The 20,867-nt window shown below is 50.2% G+C and overlaps 1 protein-coding gene across 2 annotated transcripts in view; it reads left to right on the plus strand.

The window, feature by feature from the left end:
* The window catches only part of Pnkd (PNKD metallo-beta-lactamase domain containing), a 68,507-nt gene extending 55,606 nt beyond the window's left edge, over positions 1–12,901 (plus strand). For both annotated transcript variants that reach the window (NM_001134750.1, NM_001134751.1), the window contains 8 exons: positions 6,737–6,852; positions 6,985–7,097; positions 8,099–8,157; positions 8,654–8,746; positions 9,076–9,239; positions 9,778–9,864; positions 10,715–10,830; positions 11,014–12,901. In NM_001134750.1, coding sequence (NP_001128222.1) covers positions 6,737–6,852; positions 6,985–7,097; positions 8,099–8,157; positions 8,654–8,746; positions 9,076–9,239; positions 9,778–9,864; positions 10,715–10,830; positions 11,014–11,187 — 922 coding nt within the window. In that variant the 3' untranslated portion in view covers positions 11,188–12,901. The remainder of the gene's footprint in view (positions 1–6,736; positions 6,853–6,984; positions 7,098–8,098; positions 8,158–8,653; positions 8,747–9,075; positions 9,240–9,777; positions 9,865–10,714; positions 10,831–11,013) is intronic.
* The last annotated feature ends 7,966 nt before the right edge of the window (positions 12,902–20,867 follow it).

Below are 20,867 nucleotides of genomic sequence, written 5' to 3' on the forward strand. Positions count from 1 at the left end.
GTAGTTCAGCAGCGGCCCCACACTGTCTCCCACCTGGGCCCCAGGGGACCAATTATGAAACTTTATTTTCTCTCTGATGTGGTTATGGTGGGTAGAAACGCTGTTCCAGGCTGAGTCAGATTTCGAGACTGGGGAAAGATTTAGCTTAGCAGGAGAGTGCATGCCTAAGCATGTGCTGTCCTAGTTCTAACTCTAGCACTGCAGACTGTAGGGGGAGCTAGAAGAAGTCAGAATCTTTCTTCCTCCTCCTCCTCCTCCTCCTCCTCTTCCTCCTCCTCCTCTTCTTCCTCCTCTTCTCCCTCCTCTTCCTCCTCCTCCTCTTCCTCCTCCTCTTCCTCCTCCTCCTCTTCTTCCTCTTCTTCCTCCTCCTCTTCTTTTTCTTCTTCTGTTGTTGTTGTTGTCATTGGGGGGAGGGGTTGGTGTTATGGTTATTGTTGTTTTGAGACAAGTTCTCACTCTGTATTTCTGGCCATAGAGGTGCACCCGCCCCTGCTTCCCAAGTGCTGGTATTGAAGGCTACAACATCTGTTCCAAGAGGTCAAAATCTTAATGTGTACTGGACACCCAACCTTAGTATTTGTTCTGGTATATCGCTATGAGTGCTGTCCTAGATCCCAACTTGCCAGCTGTGCCTGGGGACCCCATGCAGAGTGTGGCTGTCAGGGTCACCCTATTAATCACATGAATGTTTAGAATTGTTGAACAAAAAGGAGAATAGGCTGCAGAGTAAGTTCCTCCTTTGTGCATCCCTCGGAGTAACTGAAGAAGCCAGGGGCAGTGGGCTGGGGTGTAGCTCAGTGGTTGACTGCTTGCCTTTCATGCATCGGGCCCTGGGTTGCATCCTCAAGCCTTTGCATGGAGACATAGCATCCCAGTCACGTTGGCTGTGGGACAATTTTTACAGTGAGTCTTCACAGTGTCCCCTCCAGTCTTTGCCCCTTCAACATTCTCCTCTCCCTCTGGCTACCAAGGCATCTATGAATCACTGGCCTGCTAACACCCCACTCCAGGAATCATAGAGCCTTACTTTTGGAAATCCTTGGGCCAGGTGTCCCATCCTGACACCCCAGGGCTCTCTGTCCTCTCTACAGTTGAGTGCAAAACATTTGCCATAAACTGGTTCATGTAGAAGACACAGAGCAATTACCAGATCTCAAAGTCCCTGAGGCCAGATCCCGGTCCACGGACCCAGCTCTGTGTAATCACCCTGACCTATCATTTCCCTCCATAAAGGCCCCCAGAGGAATCGGGGAGCGTTTTAGCCGTTGAATGGGCTGCCAGTCAACATTCTAGGGAGATTTCTCTATCCACTGGCCCCTGTCGTATGATCAGACCAAGCAAGGCCCCCCTCCACACGTCCAGCCTCCGTTTCCTATCTGTATGATGAGGGTGTGACACCTGTCGCAGACTTGGGGTGCACTGCGATGATCCATGGGAAGCACCGAGCTCACTCAGTGCTTGCCCTCAGGCTTAGGCAAGAAAAGCTGTGGCACTGGAAATTGTTAAAGATGAGGCGTGAGCTCCAGGGAGGAGCCAGCACCCTGACCCCGTGGACCCCTTGTGGACAACTATCCAGCGTTCCTTCCCTTTTCTCACACTCTTCTGTCCCTCTCTCCCTTCCTTCTGGCCCTGGATGCAGCCTCCATGGCAAGCAGCTTTAGGATTCTATGTCCTGTGACACAACTCCCACCCATGCTATTGAATCTGGTTGACCTGCTTGGCAGAACACCCTGCTCATCCAGGTCTGTGGGGGTAGTAGGGCAAGAGGAGGGTGCAAAGGTAGAAAGAACTTAAGTTGGGCAAGCCACCACCATCAGGCTTGCTGGGCCTGCCAGGCCTGGCCTCGCCTGGGACCCGTCTTGCCAGGCACTGTGCCAGGCACATCCCCAGCCTTTCCTAATCTCTGCTAGCCTTTCCTGAATGCCACTTGCTATGCCATGCCAGTGCAGGGAGGAGGGAAACAGGAGTCCCAGAAAGTCACACAAGGGGCAGGTGGGAGCCTGCTAGCCTCAGGCAGGTACTGCCCAATGAGGGCACCAAGGAATCCATAGGCACCAGGTCTGGGGAGCTGGGATGGCTGTGTGTCCCAGATGGAGCAGAGGGAAGTTGTCTGATGACATCATCAGTGGCTGCAAAACCTAGGAGATAAGAGTGGCCCAAGCCCTGAATGGTAGTTAGTACTTCAGTAAGTAGAGAAGCCTGAGAGAGAAGAAAAGGAAGAAGAGGAGGAAGAAAAAGAGAAGAAGGGTTTTTTTTTATTCCTTTCTAGAAAGCTACCAGAGCAGAGGCCGGGAGCCCAGAGCTATTTCTGTGTTGTTGATCCTTTGAAAGAGAGAGGGCTAGAGGAGGGGCGTCCATAGGCCCTGTGACTGTGACGCTCTGACGACTAGTGGTACCCAGGAAGGAATTGTGCACAGCATTAGAGCCGTGCAGTATCAATGTGGTGGCAGTGGGGGTGGGGGTGCCAGGCCTGGGGAGAGTGTCCCAGCACAGCCAGGACATCAGCCCGCCTCCAGCCCAGGCCCCTTCCCCTTGGGCTGCCAACCTGCAGGGTACCACCCAGACTGCTGCTATCTGCTTTGCCAGCATCTTTCCCTGGATCTCTCCGTGGTCTCTCCCTGCCCACTCACTGTCTCCTGTTCTCTGGCCCTTCGCCCCAACCCCTACCCCACCCACAAGCCTCCTGGCAAAATTCTTAGAACACGGCACATTGGTTCTTTACTACCCAAAACACCTCACCACACGCTCCACCTCTCAGTTTCCCATTGCCTGAGTCTCCTGTTGCAGTCTCCTGGCTGAGAGGACAGACAGATCTCAGTTCTTTGGCATGCAGTCGGGCCCCTTCCCTTCCAATGGCTCAAGCCAGCTCATTAGCCGGGAGTTGCGATTCATTGTCCTCCAGTTCAGTGCATGTGAGTTCCCGTTTTTTGCCACAACAGGGAGCCTTTGGCTTTGTTCTGTGCTATCTCCATGGTGTCCAGCAAGCACAGAAAATATTTTCCAAATAAAATGAGCCCAAGAGACTGGCCTCCTGTCCATGGCCCCTGCACCCACAGATCCTGCCTTTTGTTAATGTCACAAACCCACAGCACATACATTAGCATTGGACAAGGAAGACAACACATGTCTCAGTTCCTCACAGATGTAGGCCATCTTGCCCTGGCTGCTGTGTCAGCATCTGACAGTTAGGAAAGGAAGTGGTGATCTCGAAACCCCTTCTACCATCTGGTCCTGACTGGGTACTTTCCATGTGTTCTCTTACTTCGTGCCACCTAACCTTTATGTGGTCCCATCAGGGCATCACGGTTAGGCCAAGGACATAGGGCAGCAGGAGCCCTGCTACTGCAGGACCCATGACTGCTGCACTTTCTGAGTGAGAAGAGGAGAGGTGACAGACTGATGCTCTATACAGGAGAGGGTAATTGTATTCATTGTTTAACTTTTCCATTTGATACAGTCTTAGATCAAAGTTCCATGTACGCCTAGCCCAGCCCATGATTACAGCACAGTTCTCAACAGCAACAAATTCATATCCACGAGAGACTGTCAACACCATCAGACCGTATTCAGATGTCGCCAGCTGTCTCACCTATGCACTAACGCCTTTTTCTCATCCTGATTCTGATCAAGGATCCTGCACTGTTCAGCCTTCCCCAGGCCTAAACAGTTCCTCAGCCTGTCTGATGTTGAGCACTGGCCAGTGTTTTACAGAAGGTTCCTCCACCTGGGTTTGCCTGAGGTTTCTGTCATGAATAAATTATGGTTGTGCCTTCCTCCATGGTCAGATATCTATTGTTACAGCTGAGATTAGCATTGGTTTTTTTCCTCTGCTGCGCTGGACCGGAATATGTGTTTGCAAGCTGGGCAAGGGCCTTGCTGCTCACCGTAACCTTGCTTGGCCCACCCTTTATGAACAGGGTGGGCTGTTTTCCTGGTCTACTCTATCTATGACATCTTTGTTTATTCTCTGTGTGGACACATGTGCTATAGTGCTTGGGTAGAGATCGGAGGACAACTTGCAGAAGTTCCCACCTTCCACTGTCGGGGATCAGTAGTCAGGCTTGGCCTCAAGCACCTTTCCTGGCTGAGCTGTCTCGGTTGCCTGGTCTACTGCATTTGATACGGCAGCTCTGTCCTTCCTGTCCTCTGCTTTCAGCAGGTCCCTAGTTTATCATCGCATCTCTAGACGATCTGCTTCAGGAGTAATGACTCTCTGGTGCAGTGCACACAGCACCTGACCAGTCCAGAGATCAGTGAATATGGCCGGGAAAGTGAAAGTCTAAAAGATTAAAGCTGAGTTACAAAAGAAACCCAAAGTATAGTGCCTGTAAAAAAAAAAAAAAAATGGACATCAGGACTGGAGAGATGGCTCAGTGGTTAAGAGCACTGGCTGCGGGGTTGGGGATTTAGCTCAGTGGTAGAGCGCTTGCCTAGGAAGCGCAAGGCTCTGGGTTCGGTCCCCAGCTCCGAAAAAAAGAAAAAGAAAAAAAAAAAAAAAAGATTACTGGCTGCTCTTCCAGAGGTCCTGAGTTCAGTTCCCAGAAACCACATGGTGGCTCACAACCATTTGTAATGGGATCTGATGGCCTCTTCTGGTGTGTCTGAAGACAGCTATACATGAAAGGAAGGAAGGAAAGAAGGAAGGAAGGAAGGAAGGAAGGAAGGAAGGAAGGGAGGGAGGGAGGCAGGGAGGAAGGGCGGAAGGAAGAAATCTTTTTTTTAAAAATGGACATAAAATGCAGAAGTCAGAGCTTCTCTTGGCATGCCAGAATTGTCAGGGCTGGGAAGGGCATGGGCAGAAGTCGGCTAGGCTACCGCTGAACCCTCACTGCCTAACTCTCAGGACCTGCCCCCGGGTTTGTCCAAACTTTGCAAATGAAGCATCTAGTATTTCTTTAAAGGGCTGGGGAGAGTCTGTCCTTTATACATACTGAGAGATGTAGGGTCTGCCCTCCATGCACTCTCAGTTTCCCAAGCCTAGGATGCTGTCAGTTTTCTGTCTGGTTTGATAGAGATCCCAGGTACTCAGTGCCCACTCACACTGTGCCTGTCCCAGCCTGTCTCACACACAGCAAGGGCCCAAGCCTGTTCCTTCCCATCCTCAAAGGGCTAGATACATAATCTATCCTGCCCAGTGTAATGCAAGGCGAGGTAGTACAGACCATGACCCAGCACTTGGGAGTGGATGGCAGGAAGATCATGAATTCAAGGTCGTTACTGGCAACATAGCAAGTTTGAGGATAGCCCGGGCTATGCAAGGACCTGTCCCAAGCAAACAATGATACCTAAATAAATAGGTAACTAAATTAACTAGTTAAAATAAAGCCACTTGTTCAAACAACAGGAAAAAGTATTATTCAGGGTACAAATATAATTAGGCCAGCTTGGTTGTATACACTTGCACCGCAGCACTGAGACAGAGGCAAGAGGGTCTTAAGTTCGAGGACACCTTGGGCCATACAGCCAAGCTCTGGGGAATGAGGGGGAGCGGGGAAAGCAATAAAATCCAAAGTGTTTCCATTCTTCCATCACTCCTTCCACTTGTGTTTTCAATTTGCTATTTAATGTCATTCTAAATACAGAAAAGTAAAGCCACGCACAGTGACGCTCCGATTACAGCATTTGGGGGGCAGATGTGGGAGGACCAGGGCCAGCCAGTTAGTTCACAGCTACATAGTGACGATCTACAAATGAAGTTCAGACCAGGATACAAAATAAGGCCCTGACTTGAAGGAAGAAAGGGAGGGAGGGAGGAAGGAAAGAAAGGAAGAAAGGAAGAAAGAAAGGAGAAATGAAAATGTAAATAATAAGAATTTTTCCGTTTGTTTTTATATTGCACAATGCCAGTCTTTCTTGTTTGTGGTGCTGAACACTGAACCCAGTACTTGTACATACTGGGTAAGAGTTCTACCACTAAGCTACATCTCCAGCCCTTGTTTGTTTGTTTGTTTGTTTGTTTGTTTGTTTGAGACAGGAATCACCTTCAGAATATAAATTTATTATATGACAAGATCTGTCTCATAAATTTTTTTAAAGACTTTCAAAATCAGGTCATTAGGAATCTGAGGAAGTGGTGTTGAGTGCTGAGTCCGAGGGGCCCTTCTGAACTGGGCCCTCGATGGCCTCACAGGGCTCATGCTTTGTTTGGAGAACTCTGGCGTCCTGAACTAGATATAGCTGGGATGGCAGTCGGGCAAGGGTCAGGCCCTCCAGCCTCACCTCTGGCTGCTCCTCTATTGGCTAAGTAGCCACAGAATTCTCTATTTGTTTGCACAAACCTGCTGTCTGCCGCCTTTGGGTCTCAGACTGTTGCTTCTTCTATTTCAGTGGCTTCCAGAGTTGGTCTCTGGACCACCACCAGCAGCAGCAACAGCACCTGAAGTGGCTAAAAATGTAATTGCCAGGGTTGAGATGTAGCCCATTTGGTAGTGTTTGCTTAGTGAGCATGAAGCCATGGGAGCCACCCCTGGCACCGTAGGAAGCAGGTATGGTAACCCACACCTGCAGTCTCAGCAGTTGAGAGGTAGAGAGCCTGCAGGGTTGGAGAACCCGGTCACCCTTGACTACCTGGTGAGTGTGAGGGTAGCCTGGGCTACATGAATCTAAGTAACGAGCAAAACAAAAAACTGGTGGTGGTAAAGTGCTTGACTAAGGGTGTCTGGGGAAAGTGATCCTAGAGATGTAAGGCCTACAGACATGGACGAGGATTAGCCTACCTCAACCGTCTGCCCTGCAGGTACAGCCTGTACACCCGGACCTGGCTCGGGTACCTCTTCTACCGACAGCAGCTCCGGAGGGCTCGGAATCGCTTTCCCAAAGGCCACTCCAAAACTCAGCCCAGACTCTTCAATGGTAAGCTCTGGCTGCCCCTGGCCAGCACCCCACCTTGCTCCCTACGCTCACCCCCCTGCACTCCCCTTCTTCTCCCCCTTACCCTTTCCGTGGCTCCCACCCCACCCCAGCCTCTCTGTCTGCCTCTCCCAGGAGTGAAGGTGCTTCCCATCCCTGTCCTCTCGGACAACTACAGCTACCTCATCATCGACACCCAGGCTGGGCTGGCAGTGGCTGTGGACCCCTCAGACCCGAGGGCTGTGCAGGTGAGGGGAGTGGGAGTAGGGGTGCTGGGAGTCACTGCAGGGGACTGTCAGCTTCTCCTGCCAGTTTGGGGTTGGTCCTGGTTCCCCTGACTATGGGCTGCGCTGCATATGGGTGGGCACCCATCTCTCACATAGAAACGGCACCCACCCCCCGTAGAGCACAGGGAAGAGTGGGAGTCCTAGGCATGCAGGGGAAAGAAGAACAGAGCCAGGGGACCGGTGGGCCCTAGGACTTGGACTTGGGTCCTGGCATTTTCCAGTCTGCCTCTTGCCCTCTTTTCTGCCCTGATGTACAATCTTTTTTCATTCTTATTTTTATATTTATTATTAGGGGAGTGGTTGTTTTCTCTTCTGCCCTCCCGCCACCCCAGACAGGGTCTTACAAAGTAGCCTTAGCAGGTCTAGAACTTGATCTGTTGATCAGGCCCCTTCCTCCCCAGTGCTTCCCCATTATATATATGGGCATGATGTATGTTTGTATGGTGTGTGTGTCATGGCATGCATGTGAAGTCAGAGGACGCCTTGTGGTTATCTCTCCAGTTTTATGGGGATTCAGGTGATGGAATCTACCTGCTGAGCCATCTCACTAGCAATCTTTCCTCTCTGACCTCTGTCAGTACCTGACCCTCTCTGCCTTTCCCTCCATGTCCATACCCCCTCCCACCATGTGTGTACAAGTGTGTGTGTCTGTGTGTGTGTGTTTGTGCGTGCATGCATGTGCGCATGCGTGTGTGTTAGGTGGTACTAGGAATAGAACCCGAAGTTATTTCTCAATGTGAGTGAATCTGTGTCGACACCTGATGTCCCCTCTCCTCCCTGCCCCACCCCCACTACTGGATCTCTGCTCTTACAAGACTCCTTTGCCAGCTTCTCATTCCCTAGCCCATCTCCTGCCTTTTCTCCATCTCTCCAGTCGTCTTTTCCACACAGCGCTAGCTGGACTTTGAGCATCTCTCCCTCTGTATACTACCACCACCCTCGGTATGTCTTCTCTCCCCCAGGCTTCTATTGAAAAGGAAAGAGTTAACTTGGTTGCCATTCTCTGTACCCACAAGCACTGGTAAGAGGCTGGGAATGGTGGGGCTATGGTTACTGGAAGTTTTACTTCATAGGTTGGGCAGGCCTGGGCTCAGAGGGAACCACCTGGGGGGATATCAGGATGGGCAGGGCCTGCCTTCCTCCTAAAATCACTCAGGCACCAGCAGAGGGGACAGGGGCTGGGTTGCTTATGGCCATCAGCAGGTTGAAGGCTCAGAGATGGGCAGCATTGTGGTATTCCATTCTCAGGCAGGAAGTAGGCACCCACAGAATGAGCATCTAGCTAGTTAGCGGTGGATCAGGGTACAGAGGGGGCGTGGTCAGATCCACTTGGGGGAATTTGAGGACGACAACTGGAGCTGAGTGAGAGTCCAGAAGGGTCAGTTAGATTTGGTCACAGGAGCATAGCAAGTTGGGGAGTGACTTAGGCCGGGCTTGAACAAAAGCCAGGGGAAGGAGGAAGTCCAGGTATGGTTGCCCTTTGAAGTCCCTGTGTCCTCATCTCTGCCATCCCACAGGGACCACAGTGGAGGAAACCGTGACCTCAGCCGGCGGCACAGGGACTGTCGAGTGTATGGGAGCCCTCAGGATGGTATCCCCTACCTCACCCAGTAAGTCCCTGACCCAAACATGAATGGGCATCACCTGCTACCTGCCTTCAGTCCTCTGGGGTGTCGGCAGTTGGATCTTTGGTGACACCCTGCCTAGCCATTAGACAGCTAAGCAGAACCCATGTAAGAATAAGAAGACTGGCCCTGATTGTCCCAAGATGACCTAGCCATGGTCAGAAGAGGAAGGCTGTGATCTCAGCCCCTGGGCTCCTGTGCCTTCTCCCTGTTGTAGAAGTCCCCCTCCTATAAGGCACCCAGCCTGGCTTGGTGACAGAGACCAACACAACAGAAGCCTGAATGCTTCTCTTCCCTGTTGTTCTGTGCCCCAGTCCCCTGTGTCATCAAGATGTGGTCAGCGTGGGACGACTTCAGATTCGAGCCCTGGCTACCCCTGGCCACACCCAAGGCCATCTGGTCTACCTGCTGGATGGGGAGCCCTACAAGGGTCCCTCCTGCCTCTTCTCAGGGGACCTGCTCTTCCTCTCTGGCTGTGGTGAGTTTCTGCAAAAGAGAGGGGAGTAGGGACAAGAGGGAGAGACAAAGGCCAGAGTAGCCACGTTCTGTGTCACATTTGGAAGCGTGTTTTCCATCATTCAGTGGCTCTGTAGCAGTCACCTCCACTCATGTTCCCTGATTGTTTATGTTCTCAAGATCCTCAGAGTGGAAGGACCTAAGGGGAGGAAGCTGTAGGCAAAGACCCCACGGGGCACTAATGTCCACTGAGTGGGACTTGTTGTCCTAAGAAGGTGACTGGGAAGAAGAGACATGGGAAGCAAGTACCATGGGTGGGGAGAACTACGGTGCTAGATTGCCGAGTCCTAGAGAGCAGCAAGGAGCATGGCTACTCACCAAGTCTGGACCACGGGAGCCTGCAGACTCGGCAGCCTTGCTTTCCACACGGCAGAGAGAGAGTAATCAGGTCGAGCTCCCATGACGAGGGAGTAGAAGAGCTGCCTGGTCTGGTTCTTAGCCCCACCTTTGCATACCTTATGCCATACTGTGTCCTTCTTGGACACATGATCCCAATGCAGGACGGACCTTCGAAGGCACAGCAGAGACCATGCTGAGCTCACTGGACACTGTGTTGGACCTGGGCGATGACACCCTGCTGTGGCCTGGTGAGGTGCCCCACCTCCTCCTCCCTGCCCCATGTTTTACCTGGCGCCAGAGCCCGGGGGCTCTGGCTCTTCTAGGGACTGACAAACTCAGTTCATGGCCCAAAGGTGACACAGCCGGTCCAGGAGCAGTGGGAGGAGCAGACACTGACCTCCCTCCTGGAACGCTATACTGGCTGTGTGACCCGTGCCTCTCATGCCACTGTCCCATTACCCCTGGCCTCTTGTAACCCCTGAGGACCCAGAGTCCTAGAGAGATATTTAATTGTTCAGATAATTATAGTCAAAGTCCCAAACAGAAAGTAGCATTTGCTTATCTGAGAAAACAGTAAATCTGGTCCACATGTACTGATTGGCCTGAATTTGATACAGAATATTCACAGATATCTTATTTAATCCAGAACGCACGTTCATTTGTGTAATCTGTTCTATGCATTGGGGAAGCCACAGTGACATATGGGCTTCACATGCTCGCACACACACACACGCACACACGCACGCACACACACACCCCAAATCTCCCCAAATCCACCTCCCCTCCCCTAACCATCCAAATTCTTTTTTTCTTTCTCTTATTTTTTTCTGATGTGTTACTGTCTTCTCCATTTGCTAAATGACAGAACTGTGGCTTAGGTGGTGCCAGGTCATAGATGAAGCTGGACAGAGCTAAGGGGCTAACCATGGCCTCCAAAGCTCCAAAGTTAGTGACTGTCCCCATGAGCCCCAAACACTGCCCAAACTGCCTCTGTTCCCCCAGCCCCAAGCAACAATGCTCATGGCCAGAAATCATCTTCGGTGTTGGGGAAGGCTGTGTGACCTCACCATCCGTCTCTCTCCCTGTGGTTTCCGCTAGGACATGAATATGCAGAAGAGAACCTGGGCTTTGCGGGTGTGGTGGAGCCCGAGAACGTGGCTCGTGAGAGGAAGATGCAGTGGGTACAGAGGCAACGGATGGAACGCAAGAGCACAGTGAGGCCTGGGGGATGGGAGGGTCGGGGTGGGAAACCTGGCCCTCATCCAGCCAGTACATACCACTGCCCAGCCCGGGCCTGCAAGCTCTTTCTAGAGCTCTGGCCTCTTACTGCAGGAGTTTAGGGCCAGGGCAGACATCCCTCTGTACTGGTGACGTTCTCCATGCCTCTTGCTCTCCAGTGCCCATCCACCCTGGGAGAGGAGCGCGCCTACAACCCATTCCTGAGAACCCACTGCCTGGCACTACAGGAGGCTCTGGGGCCCGGGCCTGGCCCCACCAGTGATGATGGCTGCTCCCGGGCCCAGCTCCTGGAGGAGCTGCGCCGGCTGAAGGACATGCATAAGAGCAAGTGAATAGCCCCAGTTCAGGCTCTCCCTTCTGCAGGGAGAGCACACCCACCACCCACACCTCGCCATCCTCTTCATCACTAATCCTACCACCACCATTGGTGCCCTAGGCAGCACTAATCCTCCAGACTGGCCAGAGAGGGCAGAGCCCGGGCAATGGGACCTAGAGGAGGAAGCAGTGGGAGGCTCAGAGACCCCACGAAGGACAGATGGTGTTTAAGGTAAAAGGAAGGAAGCGCCTGGAACATCTCCAGACTTTGCACCTTCAAGGATCTGCCTCCCTTCCCCTACTTGTGGACCAATAGCCAGACCATGAAGGCTGCTGTTGGCTCCTGCTCCAGAGGCCACACTAGAACCCAGGAGAACAGAGCCTAGTCTAGACCAGGCTAATCTGTCTTCCACCTTACCCCATGCAGGATTGTCACCCCCCCCCAAAATGATCTAAAGTGTGGTGCCTGGGAAAGTGGTCACCAACAGGGGCAGCCAAACTCTGGGTGACTGAGACTCTAAACTCCACCCTAACTACCTTGCTAAGACATTGCCAGGCAGAGCCATTCCTAAGAACACCCAAGGGCTGGAAGCCTGCCTCTGGCCAATCCCTGCCTCAGTGGATGCCCTGAAGGCCAGAGAGAAAGGTTCCTGATTGCCATGGAATCTTCTGCTTCAGGCCAGGGAGTCAGGATGCTGGGACACCATGCACATCTGTTCTGGGTCTGCCACTGGCCTCTGCCCCTGCCCTGGGTCATAGGGCCTGCCTCTCCAGGGGAGAGGGAACTGTGGTCTGCCTCAGAGATCTGCTTCTCCTTTTGGCCCTTGGTCTTGGGAATCCCTGCCTGCCTCCTGTCTTACTTAACCTCTCTTGCTTTATCCTCGGCCCTTTTCCTCTCTAAGTCATTAGAGGCTGACCTTTCTTTCAGCCCTGGTACTCATTTGCAGTTTGCCAAAAACCTTCATTCCCACGTGATTTCCCACAGGATCCCGGGGCCCCTTGCTGGCAGTGTGCAGAAAGCAGAGGTCTAGGAGCAGGAAGCTCCTGTGAGCGGCAGCTTCCAGGACTTCAGGCCTGGGTATACCCCACTGCTCACCCCCCTCCAGATCTGCTGATCCTCTGGTCTCAGGTCAAGGACCCTTTGTGGCCGCGGGAGCACTATGGTCGTTCAGCAGGCACACCTTGGGTTAGCCAGGAGCCACATCTTTCTGTGTCAGAGCCTTCCACTGGGCTGCGCGATGCCCTCTGTAGTTCCTCTGAGACGCCCCTGCCCTCAGTTTCCCCTTTCATCTGACTTCGGCTGCCCTCTCCAGCCCCAGCCTTTGGAACTCACTCTAGCAATACCACCAGACTAGTTAGCCTTCCCGGCCCCCAAGACACTTGCGGTTTCATGCCTTTGTGCCTTTCGCTCACGCGGTTTCTTCAGCTGGAATGCCTTCCCGCTCCTCCCGCCTCCTCTGCCTGGCAAGCCCCTATTAGCCTCTCCCAGGCCCCTCCCTCCCCCAGGAAGGCACCCTCCACCCCTCTCTTCCGGGCTACCTCTGCACCGTGTAAATGCTTCTCTCGTGGCACCTATCACACTGTATTTTACTTGTTTACATGTTTGTCTCCCCTTCTAGACTGTGAATCCTTAAGGGCATGGACTGTATCTTATGCATCTCTGTATTTCTGCGCCTAGCACGGTGCCTGGCACACAGTAGGCGCTCAATAAATGTTGAATGAATGATTTAACAAGGTTTGATCTTTCAATGACTTCTCTATGCTGCCCCATGGGTAACAACAGCAGAGAATCTGCTCACTGTTTCCTGACTCCATTCTGGGTCCCATAACTCAGGGTACTACGTAGGAAGAGCTCTGAACAGCCTATCAGGAAAGACCCTGGGTTCAAGCCCCAAGAGCTCCAGAACAACCCGGGAAAAAGAATGCCCTTCACATATTCCTTCTACAGCCCATGTGCTGAGTTTGCATGTGGACACCTCGGTCTTTCCCTCAGCTTGAGACACACAGGATACCAGCAATGAAGAGAACTCCGGGAATACAACCTTGGCTCTAGCTTGTCTCTTTTGTTTTGTTCTGCTTGCTTGCTTGCTTGCTTTCTTTCTTTCTCTCTTTCTTTCTAAACAGAGTTTCACTATGTAGCCCTGACTGTCCGGGAACTGCACCAGGCTGGCCTCAAACTCAGATTCTCCTGCCTCTGCCTCCCGAGGCATGTGCCATACCACCTCCTGAATTTTCTTTCTTTCTTTCTTTCTTTCTTTCTTTCTTTCTTTCTTTCTTTCTTTCTTTCTTCCTTCCTTCCTTCCTTCCTTCCTTCCTTCCTTCCTTTCTTTCAGCTGAAGCTGGTCTTAATGCCTCTGTAAAAACAAGCTGGAATCCTGTTCTTCTTGCCTTGCTTGGCTCTCATTGAATCTATCTATTTGCCAATCCTTCTTTTTGGTGAGCAAGATTGGTTTTTAGTTCATGAAGGTGGTTGAAGATATTTCTTAAAATAAGAGAGCAAGAAGTACAGTGACCCCCAGCTAAGGCAGTATTCTGCAGTGCGACACTGGGCCAGGCAAGAATGGTTTTCCCATCGTAGCAGAGATCAATCTCCCTCTTGAGCCTGAGGGTGGGCCACAGTGAAGAGTCTGGCTCACTGCTTTCCCAGGCCCTGCACCACACAGGTCACTTTGGGCATGCTCAGTGGTAGGAGCTGTCATTGATAGTTGACATGTCCATAGCCTTGGGGATCCTCCAACATCACTGTCCATTCTGAGTGACAGGTGAGCATACATCTGTAGCTAGTGCTTCCCTGGCAATCACATCATGAGGTTTTGCTCATAGGACAGGGGGTGCTATCAGCCTTAGACCCCCAGGGGTCAGTCCCAACTCTGTCCTGCTTGGCAATATCTTTGGCAAATAATTCCCCTGTCTTGTTTCTAAGAGAGGCTATTAGAGGCGGAGCATCTCCATGGCTTGGGTAGGCAACCTAAGTTTTCCAAGTCACATCATGATGAAGCCAGACGTGGGTAAAGCCAGAAGTTCAGGGCATCTCGGTAAGGGACAGATGCAGGAAGACTGCAGGCTTGAAGCCAAACTGGACTATACCCCAAGAGCCTGTCTCAGAAAACAGCAGAACCATTGTGGTGGCACTCACCAGTAATTCCAGACTGAGGCAGGAGGGCAGGAGTCCAAGGCCAGCCTGGGCTACATGGTGAATTAAAGACTGACTTTGGCCACATGGAGGTATCTATGGACTACTCTGTCTCAACAAACGAATAGCAACAAGAATACCAAAAGATGTTTTTACGCGCACACACACACACACACACATCCACACCACACACACACCACACACACACCACACACACACACAGACACACACCACACACACACACCACACACACACCACACACACACACACAGACACACACCTACACACACACCACACACACACCACACACACACACACACAGACACACACACACACACACACACCACACACACACACACCACACACACACACAGACACACACCACACACACACACCACACACACACCACACACACACAGACACACATGCATACACACACCTACACACACACCTACACACACACCTACACACACACACACACACACAGACACACATGCATACACACACCTACACACACACCACACACACCACACACACACACAGACACACACCACACACACACACACATGCATACACACACATACACACACACCACACACACACACAGACACACATGCACCTACACACACACACCACACACACACACACACACCACACACACACACACACACACATCCACACCACACACACACCACACACACACACACAGACACACACCACACACACACACACCACACACACACCACACACACACACAGACACACACACACACACACCACACACACACCACACACACACACCACACACACACCACACACACACACATCCACACCACACACACACCACACACACACACACACAGACACACACCACACACACCACACACACACCACACACACACACCACACACACACCACACACACACACAGACACACATGCATACACACACCTACACACACACCTACACACACACCTACACACACACCACACACACACACACAGACACACATGCATACACACACCTACACACACACCACACACACCACACACACACACAGACACACACCACACACACACACACCACACACACACACATGCATACACACACATACACACACACCACACACACACACACAGACACACATGCACCTACACACACACACCACACACACACACACAGACACACATGCACCTACACACACACACCACACACACACACCACACACACACACACACACACACACACACACACACACACACACACAGGTATCTTCAGCTCTGCTTTCTTCTGTGTTAGCTTCTCCCCTGTCAGGCTTTCTCCTTGCAGGGCAACACACATGCTCTTTAGAAATTTCAGTCACAGGCTAACAGTTCATCAAGCCTAGCAGAATCTCCTTTAGTTCCAAGAATGGAATTCTGTTGGACCACCTTGGGTCATGTGACCATACCAGGATGGGCTCTGTCAGTCCTGATATTATCACACTGAACTGAAAGGTGGGGAGTCTCATACAGCAGGTGACCTGACATGAGAAACGATGCCCGAGAGCCTAAGCGTAAGCCTCCTCCAACTCCCACTGGAGGCTGCTGAGGAGCATGGATGGGAAAGGTATATGCAGCCACTCTGAAAAGGGCTGCATCAAGTTTCTGGGTCTATGCTTCTAGAAGGGAAATAGAACACACAGACTGACCTCAAAGACGTTTGAATAACACACGACTAGTCTCAAAAGTAACCAGCATAGGGGCTGGAGAGATGGCTCAGCGGTTAAGAGCTCTCCAACTGCTCTTCCAGAGGTCCTGGGTTCAGTTCCCAGCAACCACATGGTGGCTCACAACCATCTGTAATGGGATCTGATGCCCTCTTCTGGTCTGAAGACAGCTACAGTGTATTCACATACATAAATAAATTTTCTTGAGGAAAAAAAAGTAACCAGCATAATGGCTTGTTTTTGTTCATTCCTTTTCCTGGATTACAGAAGTCATGTGTATGTCAGTGTGTGCGTGTGCATGAGCGTGGACGACTGGAGCCATCTTGGTATCTAAAGCTCTGCTCACATAGCAAAACCATGGAGACCAGTTAGAAAGCACGGCATGGCAGAGCACTGGAGAAGGAGCAGGCGGATACCTGTGGCCAGCCTGGACTACATGATGAATTCCAAGCCAGCCAGAGCCACATAGGAAAACCCTGTCTTAAAAAAAAAGAAAGAGGAAGAAGTCAGGCACACCTTTAAGCCCAGCACTCCAGAGGCAGAGGCAGACGAATCTCTCTGAGTTCAAGGCCAGTCTGGTCTACAGAGTGAGTTTCAGGACAGCCAATGCTACACAGAGAAACCCTGTCTTGAAAAAATTAAAGAAGCAGAGAGAGGGAGGAAGGGAGAGAGAGGGAGAGAGAGAGAGGGAGAGAGAGGAGGGCATTTTTTATGTCTAAGGCAGTTTTTAGGCTGTTCCCATGTCAAGAAATTAGACAATCCTGTTCGATTTTCTCTAATTTTTCACGATCTTCCCTGTCATATCTGATCCGTTTCACTCTGGAAGGGGTCCAAAGCCTTTTCTCCTTTCCTGTCGACACAAATGCAGAGTCTTTCTTCCAAAATAGGATGTCCTTGGTCCAATAACTGGAAATCATTAAACGTATAGAGAGCATGACCTCTCTCTTTTTTTTTTTATTTTATTTTATTTATTTATTTTTTTATTATTAACTTGAGTATTTCTTATATACATTTCGAGTGTTATTCCCTTTCCCAGTTTCCGGGCAAACATCCCCCTCCCCCCTCCCCTTTCTTATCGGTGTTCCCCTCCCCACCCTCCCCCCATTGTCCCCCTCCCCCCAACAGTCTAGTTCACTGGGGGTTCAGTCTTAGCAGCATGACCTCTCTCTTAAATATAACCACCAAACTCATAACCTTACACCTTCCAATAATTAAAGTAATTAAAGCAGTTAAAGCAATCTAAACAAATATTAATTAAAGCAAATATTAATTAAAGCAATCTAAACAAATACTGACCACTGAAGCACTGCTTCTTTGCCATCTTCTGCTTTTTGACCTATAATTTAAGGATCGAAAATCTCAACATTTAACTTTAATCGAATTCCCTTCTACACACTGTATAAGCCTCTTTCCAGGCTCTATTGCTGTCATGTCAGGCTAGGTGATCCCAGAAATTGCATGCAGACCCACTTGAAAATTTGCCCTGGCTAGACTTTTAAATTTCTTTAAAGTATATTTAAGAACATTTAAACAACTACCATTACACACTCTTCTATCCTTAAAAACAATTAAATCAAATTATAAATTTCTATTCTTTATTTGCTGACTGGGGGCAGGCAGCTTTTATTGTCTGCTTCTCTTTGCTTTCCTCCTGGCACCTGGTCAGGGAACCAACCAGCCTCTTTGCACAGCAGGGGCTCCCAGCACCTCTGAGCTGAGGCTCTCTCTGGTGGCTGTGTTCCTTTGTTCTAATTTCCTGTGTGGGAACCACTTGACTCAGATCTACTGGCTGAGAAACCTGTTCTCCCCCCTCCTAGACTTAAATCATTTGCATGTGTATTCCATCCCAGAATCCCTAAATTATTTTTAATAGTGGGTTCTTGCCTACCATATTGTGCACCATATGTAGGGTCACGCTCCCAGCTCCTCCCCCACCCCCTTCTTCCTTTACCCAGTCATTAGCTTCTGGTATCTTTATTGTTGGGTCAAAACTAGGGCCAGGGACATTCAGCGTTTGGACATGCAGATTCCCGACTGAATCAAAGCATTAGAACCAATCCCCAACACACAATCCCAACACTTAGGGGGCAGAGGCAGGGGTATCTCTGATTTTGAGGCCAGCCTTGTCTACACAGCAAGTTCCAAGCTAGACAGGGCTATAGATTGAGGCTGTGTCTCAAACAAAAAACAACAAAGAACAAGGTCTCTGGAGCACCGGGGCGGGTTGGAGTCCGCATTTCCCATTCATGGGCAGGTAGCTTAACCTTTCTGAACCTGGGTTTGTCATCCGTCAGCGGGGATGACAGTGGTACCGAGACGAGAAGCTGTGAGCCCTGAACATGTTCACACTGGAGCTCAGCACGGATGCTGTCTCTAGGTCAGTGGATGTCGCTCCTCACTAGGTGCCCACCTCAGCAGCCAGAGCTTGTCTGTCCCATTTGACACCCCAGGCTTGCATCCAGCTCGTCATCTTGTTCACGCTGGCTCAGGGAGTGCCTCACAATAATGAAGAAGGCAGACCACCACGAAATAACAAGCAAGCCAAACCAAGCGAGCCGGAGAGGCGGGTCAGTGTTGAAAGGCAGCCGCCGCTCTGGCAGAGGACTCAATTCAGTTTGCAGCACATGGCTCACAACCATCCGTAACCCCAGGTCCAGAAGATCTGGTGCCCTCTCCTGGCCTCCTCCGGCACACGGCATGCGCATGGTGTACAGATACACATGCAAGCAGAACACCCATATGCAAGTGAACAAAATAAATAAACCTTAAAATGGTTTTAAAGCGATGGGGTTGCAGCCATGGACAACCACGCCCCCGTGGGTCTTTATTTATGTGTTTTTTCTTTAATACGTGGTGGGGATCATCCTAGGGACTCGTGGCTCATAGAAACATCTGTACCATTGAGCCATATTCACAGCAACTACTTTTTCTTCTAACTTTGTTCTAATAACCAAAGTAATGTAGAGGCTGGAAGTGTAGCTGAAGTACAGAGCTCGCCTGACATTCACGAGTCCCCAATATCTCACGGGCCAAGCATGGTGGTCCACACTTCTAGTCCCAGCATTTAGGAGATGAATCAGGAGGATCCACAACTATATAAAGCATCCCTGTTCAACCTAAGACGCACGGCACCCTGCCTTTAAAAGGAAGTGTGTTGGCATATGCCTGTAATCCCAGCACTCAGCAGACCAAAACGCAAGATCTTTTTTTTAACATTACATAAATTTATATTATGAAAGCATTAGGTTTTACCTTTTTATTTTTTAGGTTTTTTTTTTTTTTTTTCCGGAGCTGGGGATCGAACCCAGGGCCTTGCGGTTGCTAGGCAAGTGCTCTGCCACTGAGCTAAATTCCCAACCCCTTATTTTTTAGTTTTTAATTAAACTTTTTTTTTTTTAAGAAGTAGTCTCAACTATAGCCCTGGCTGGCCCTGGCAGTCCCTGTGTTGACTAGGCTGGCCTCCCGAGTACTGGGCCTAAAGATGTATACCACCATGCCTAGCTAAAAATGTAATTTTAAAAGTGGCTAGTGACTGCCGGGACCACACAGAGAAACCTCATCTTGAAGAAAACAAAATGACCACCAGAATGTCCTTTGGTAAGTATACGTGCCACCAAGCCTGACAACCCAGGACTCACGTGGCACAAGAGAGGACTGACTCCCGGAAGTCCTCTGAGCTCCAGATACATGCAGTGTCCTGCATCCCCTCCCCCTACATAGATAAATACAATACATGTAATAAATTATAAAATGTAATATGGAGGAGCATCATCCTAACTGGGATGGGTGTGAGCTGGGATAACCCTTCAGTGTCTGAGGCTAGCTCATGTCAAGAATTTTCAGAGATCCTGGCTATCATATTAAACTGTTTGTATTGGATAAACCATCAACTCCAACATGACCAAATGGTGATCAAGTAACCACAGCACAAATACACACCAAATTTAGGAGTCATGCAACCACTCCTTCTCCGAGTCTATATTTAATCACTTCAGGTGCTGTTACACCAGAAGTTTCCATTCACGGTGTCGCCTATCACCCATTCATCTACCACCATTCACGGTATCGCCTACTACCCATTCATCTACCACCTTTTGCTTCCTTGTTGCTCAGTTCTTTTTTCCTCAAGATAGGGCTTCCCTGTGTATCCCTGGCTGTCCTAGAACTCACTTTGTAGACCAGACTGGCCTCACACTCAAAGAAATCCCCCTGTCTCTGCCTCTGAGTGTTGGGATTAAAGGTGTGCACCATGACTTCCTGGCTTTATTTTCATTTTTGAGACAGAGTCTAAAACTCAGTATGTAGCTGAGGATGACCTGGGCTTCTGATTTTCCTGCTCAGACCTCCCAAGTGCTAGAATCACAACCAAGCACCATCCCAGCCAGCTGCTGCCTGGATGCAGACTCAGTCTGACTGCCTCTGGGCAAGTCTTGGCTGTCAAGGATTAGCTATGTGATGTTTGGAAGCCAGTCAGCTTCTCTTTGCCTTAGTTTTCTTCTCCATAAAACCCATCTATTACCTCCATATGACATAATAAATCATGTCAGCCAAGCATGGTAGTGCACACCTGTGACCCCAAAACTTGGAAGGCAGAGGCAGGATAATGACAAGACAAGTTCTAGAACACCCTGAGCTACATAGTAAAAACTTTTTTTATCTTGAAAAAAAAAAAATCCCAGAGTAGTAGCACATACCTTTAATCTCAGCACTCAGGAGGCTGAGGCAGACAGATCTCTGTGAGTTCAAGGCCAGCCTGGTCTACAGAGTGAGTTTCAAGATACCCAGGGATACATAGAGAAACCCTGTCTTGAAAAACCAAAAGGGACCCCTCAGCACGGTCATCATTATGCCTGCGTGT

The sequence above is a fragment of the Rattus norvegicus genome, chromosome 9 (genome assembly GCF_036323735.1).
Source record: "Rattus norvegicus strain BN/NHsdMcwi chromosome 9, GRCr8, whole genome shotgun sequence".
Lineage (NCBI taxonomy): Eukaryota > Metazoa > Chordata > Mammalia > Rodentia > Muridae > Rattus > Rattus norvegicus.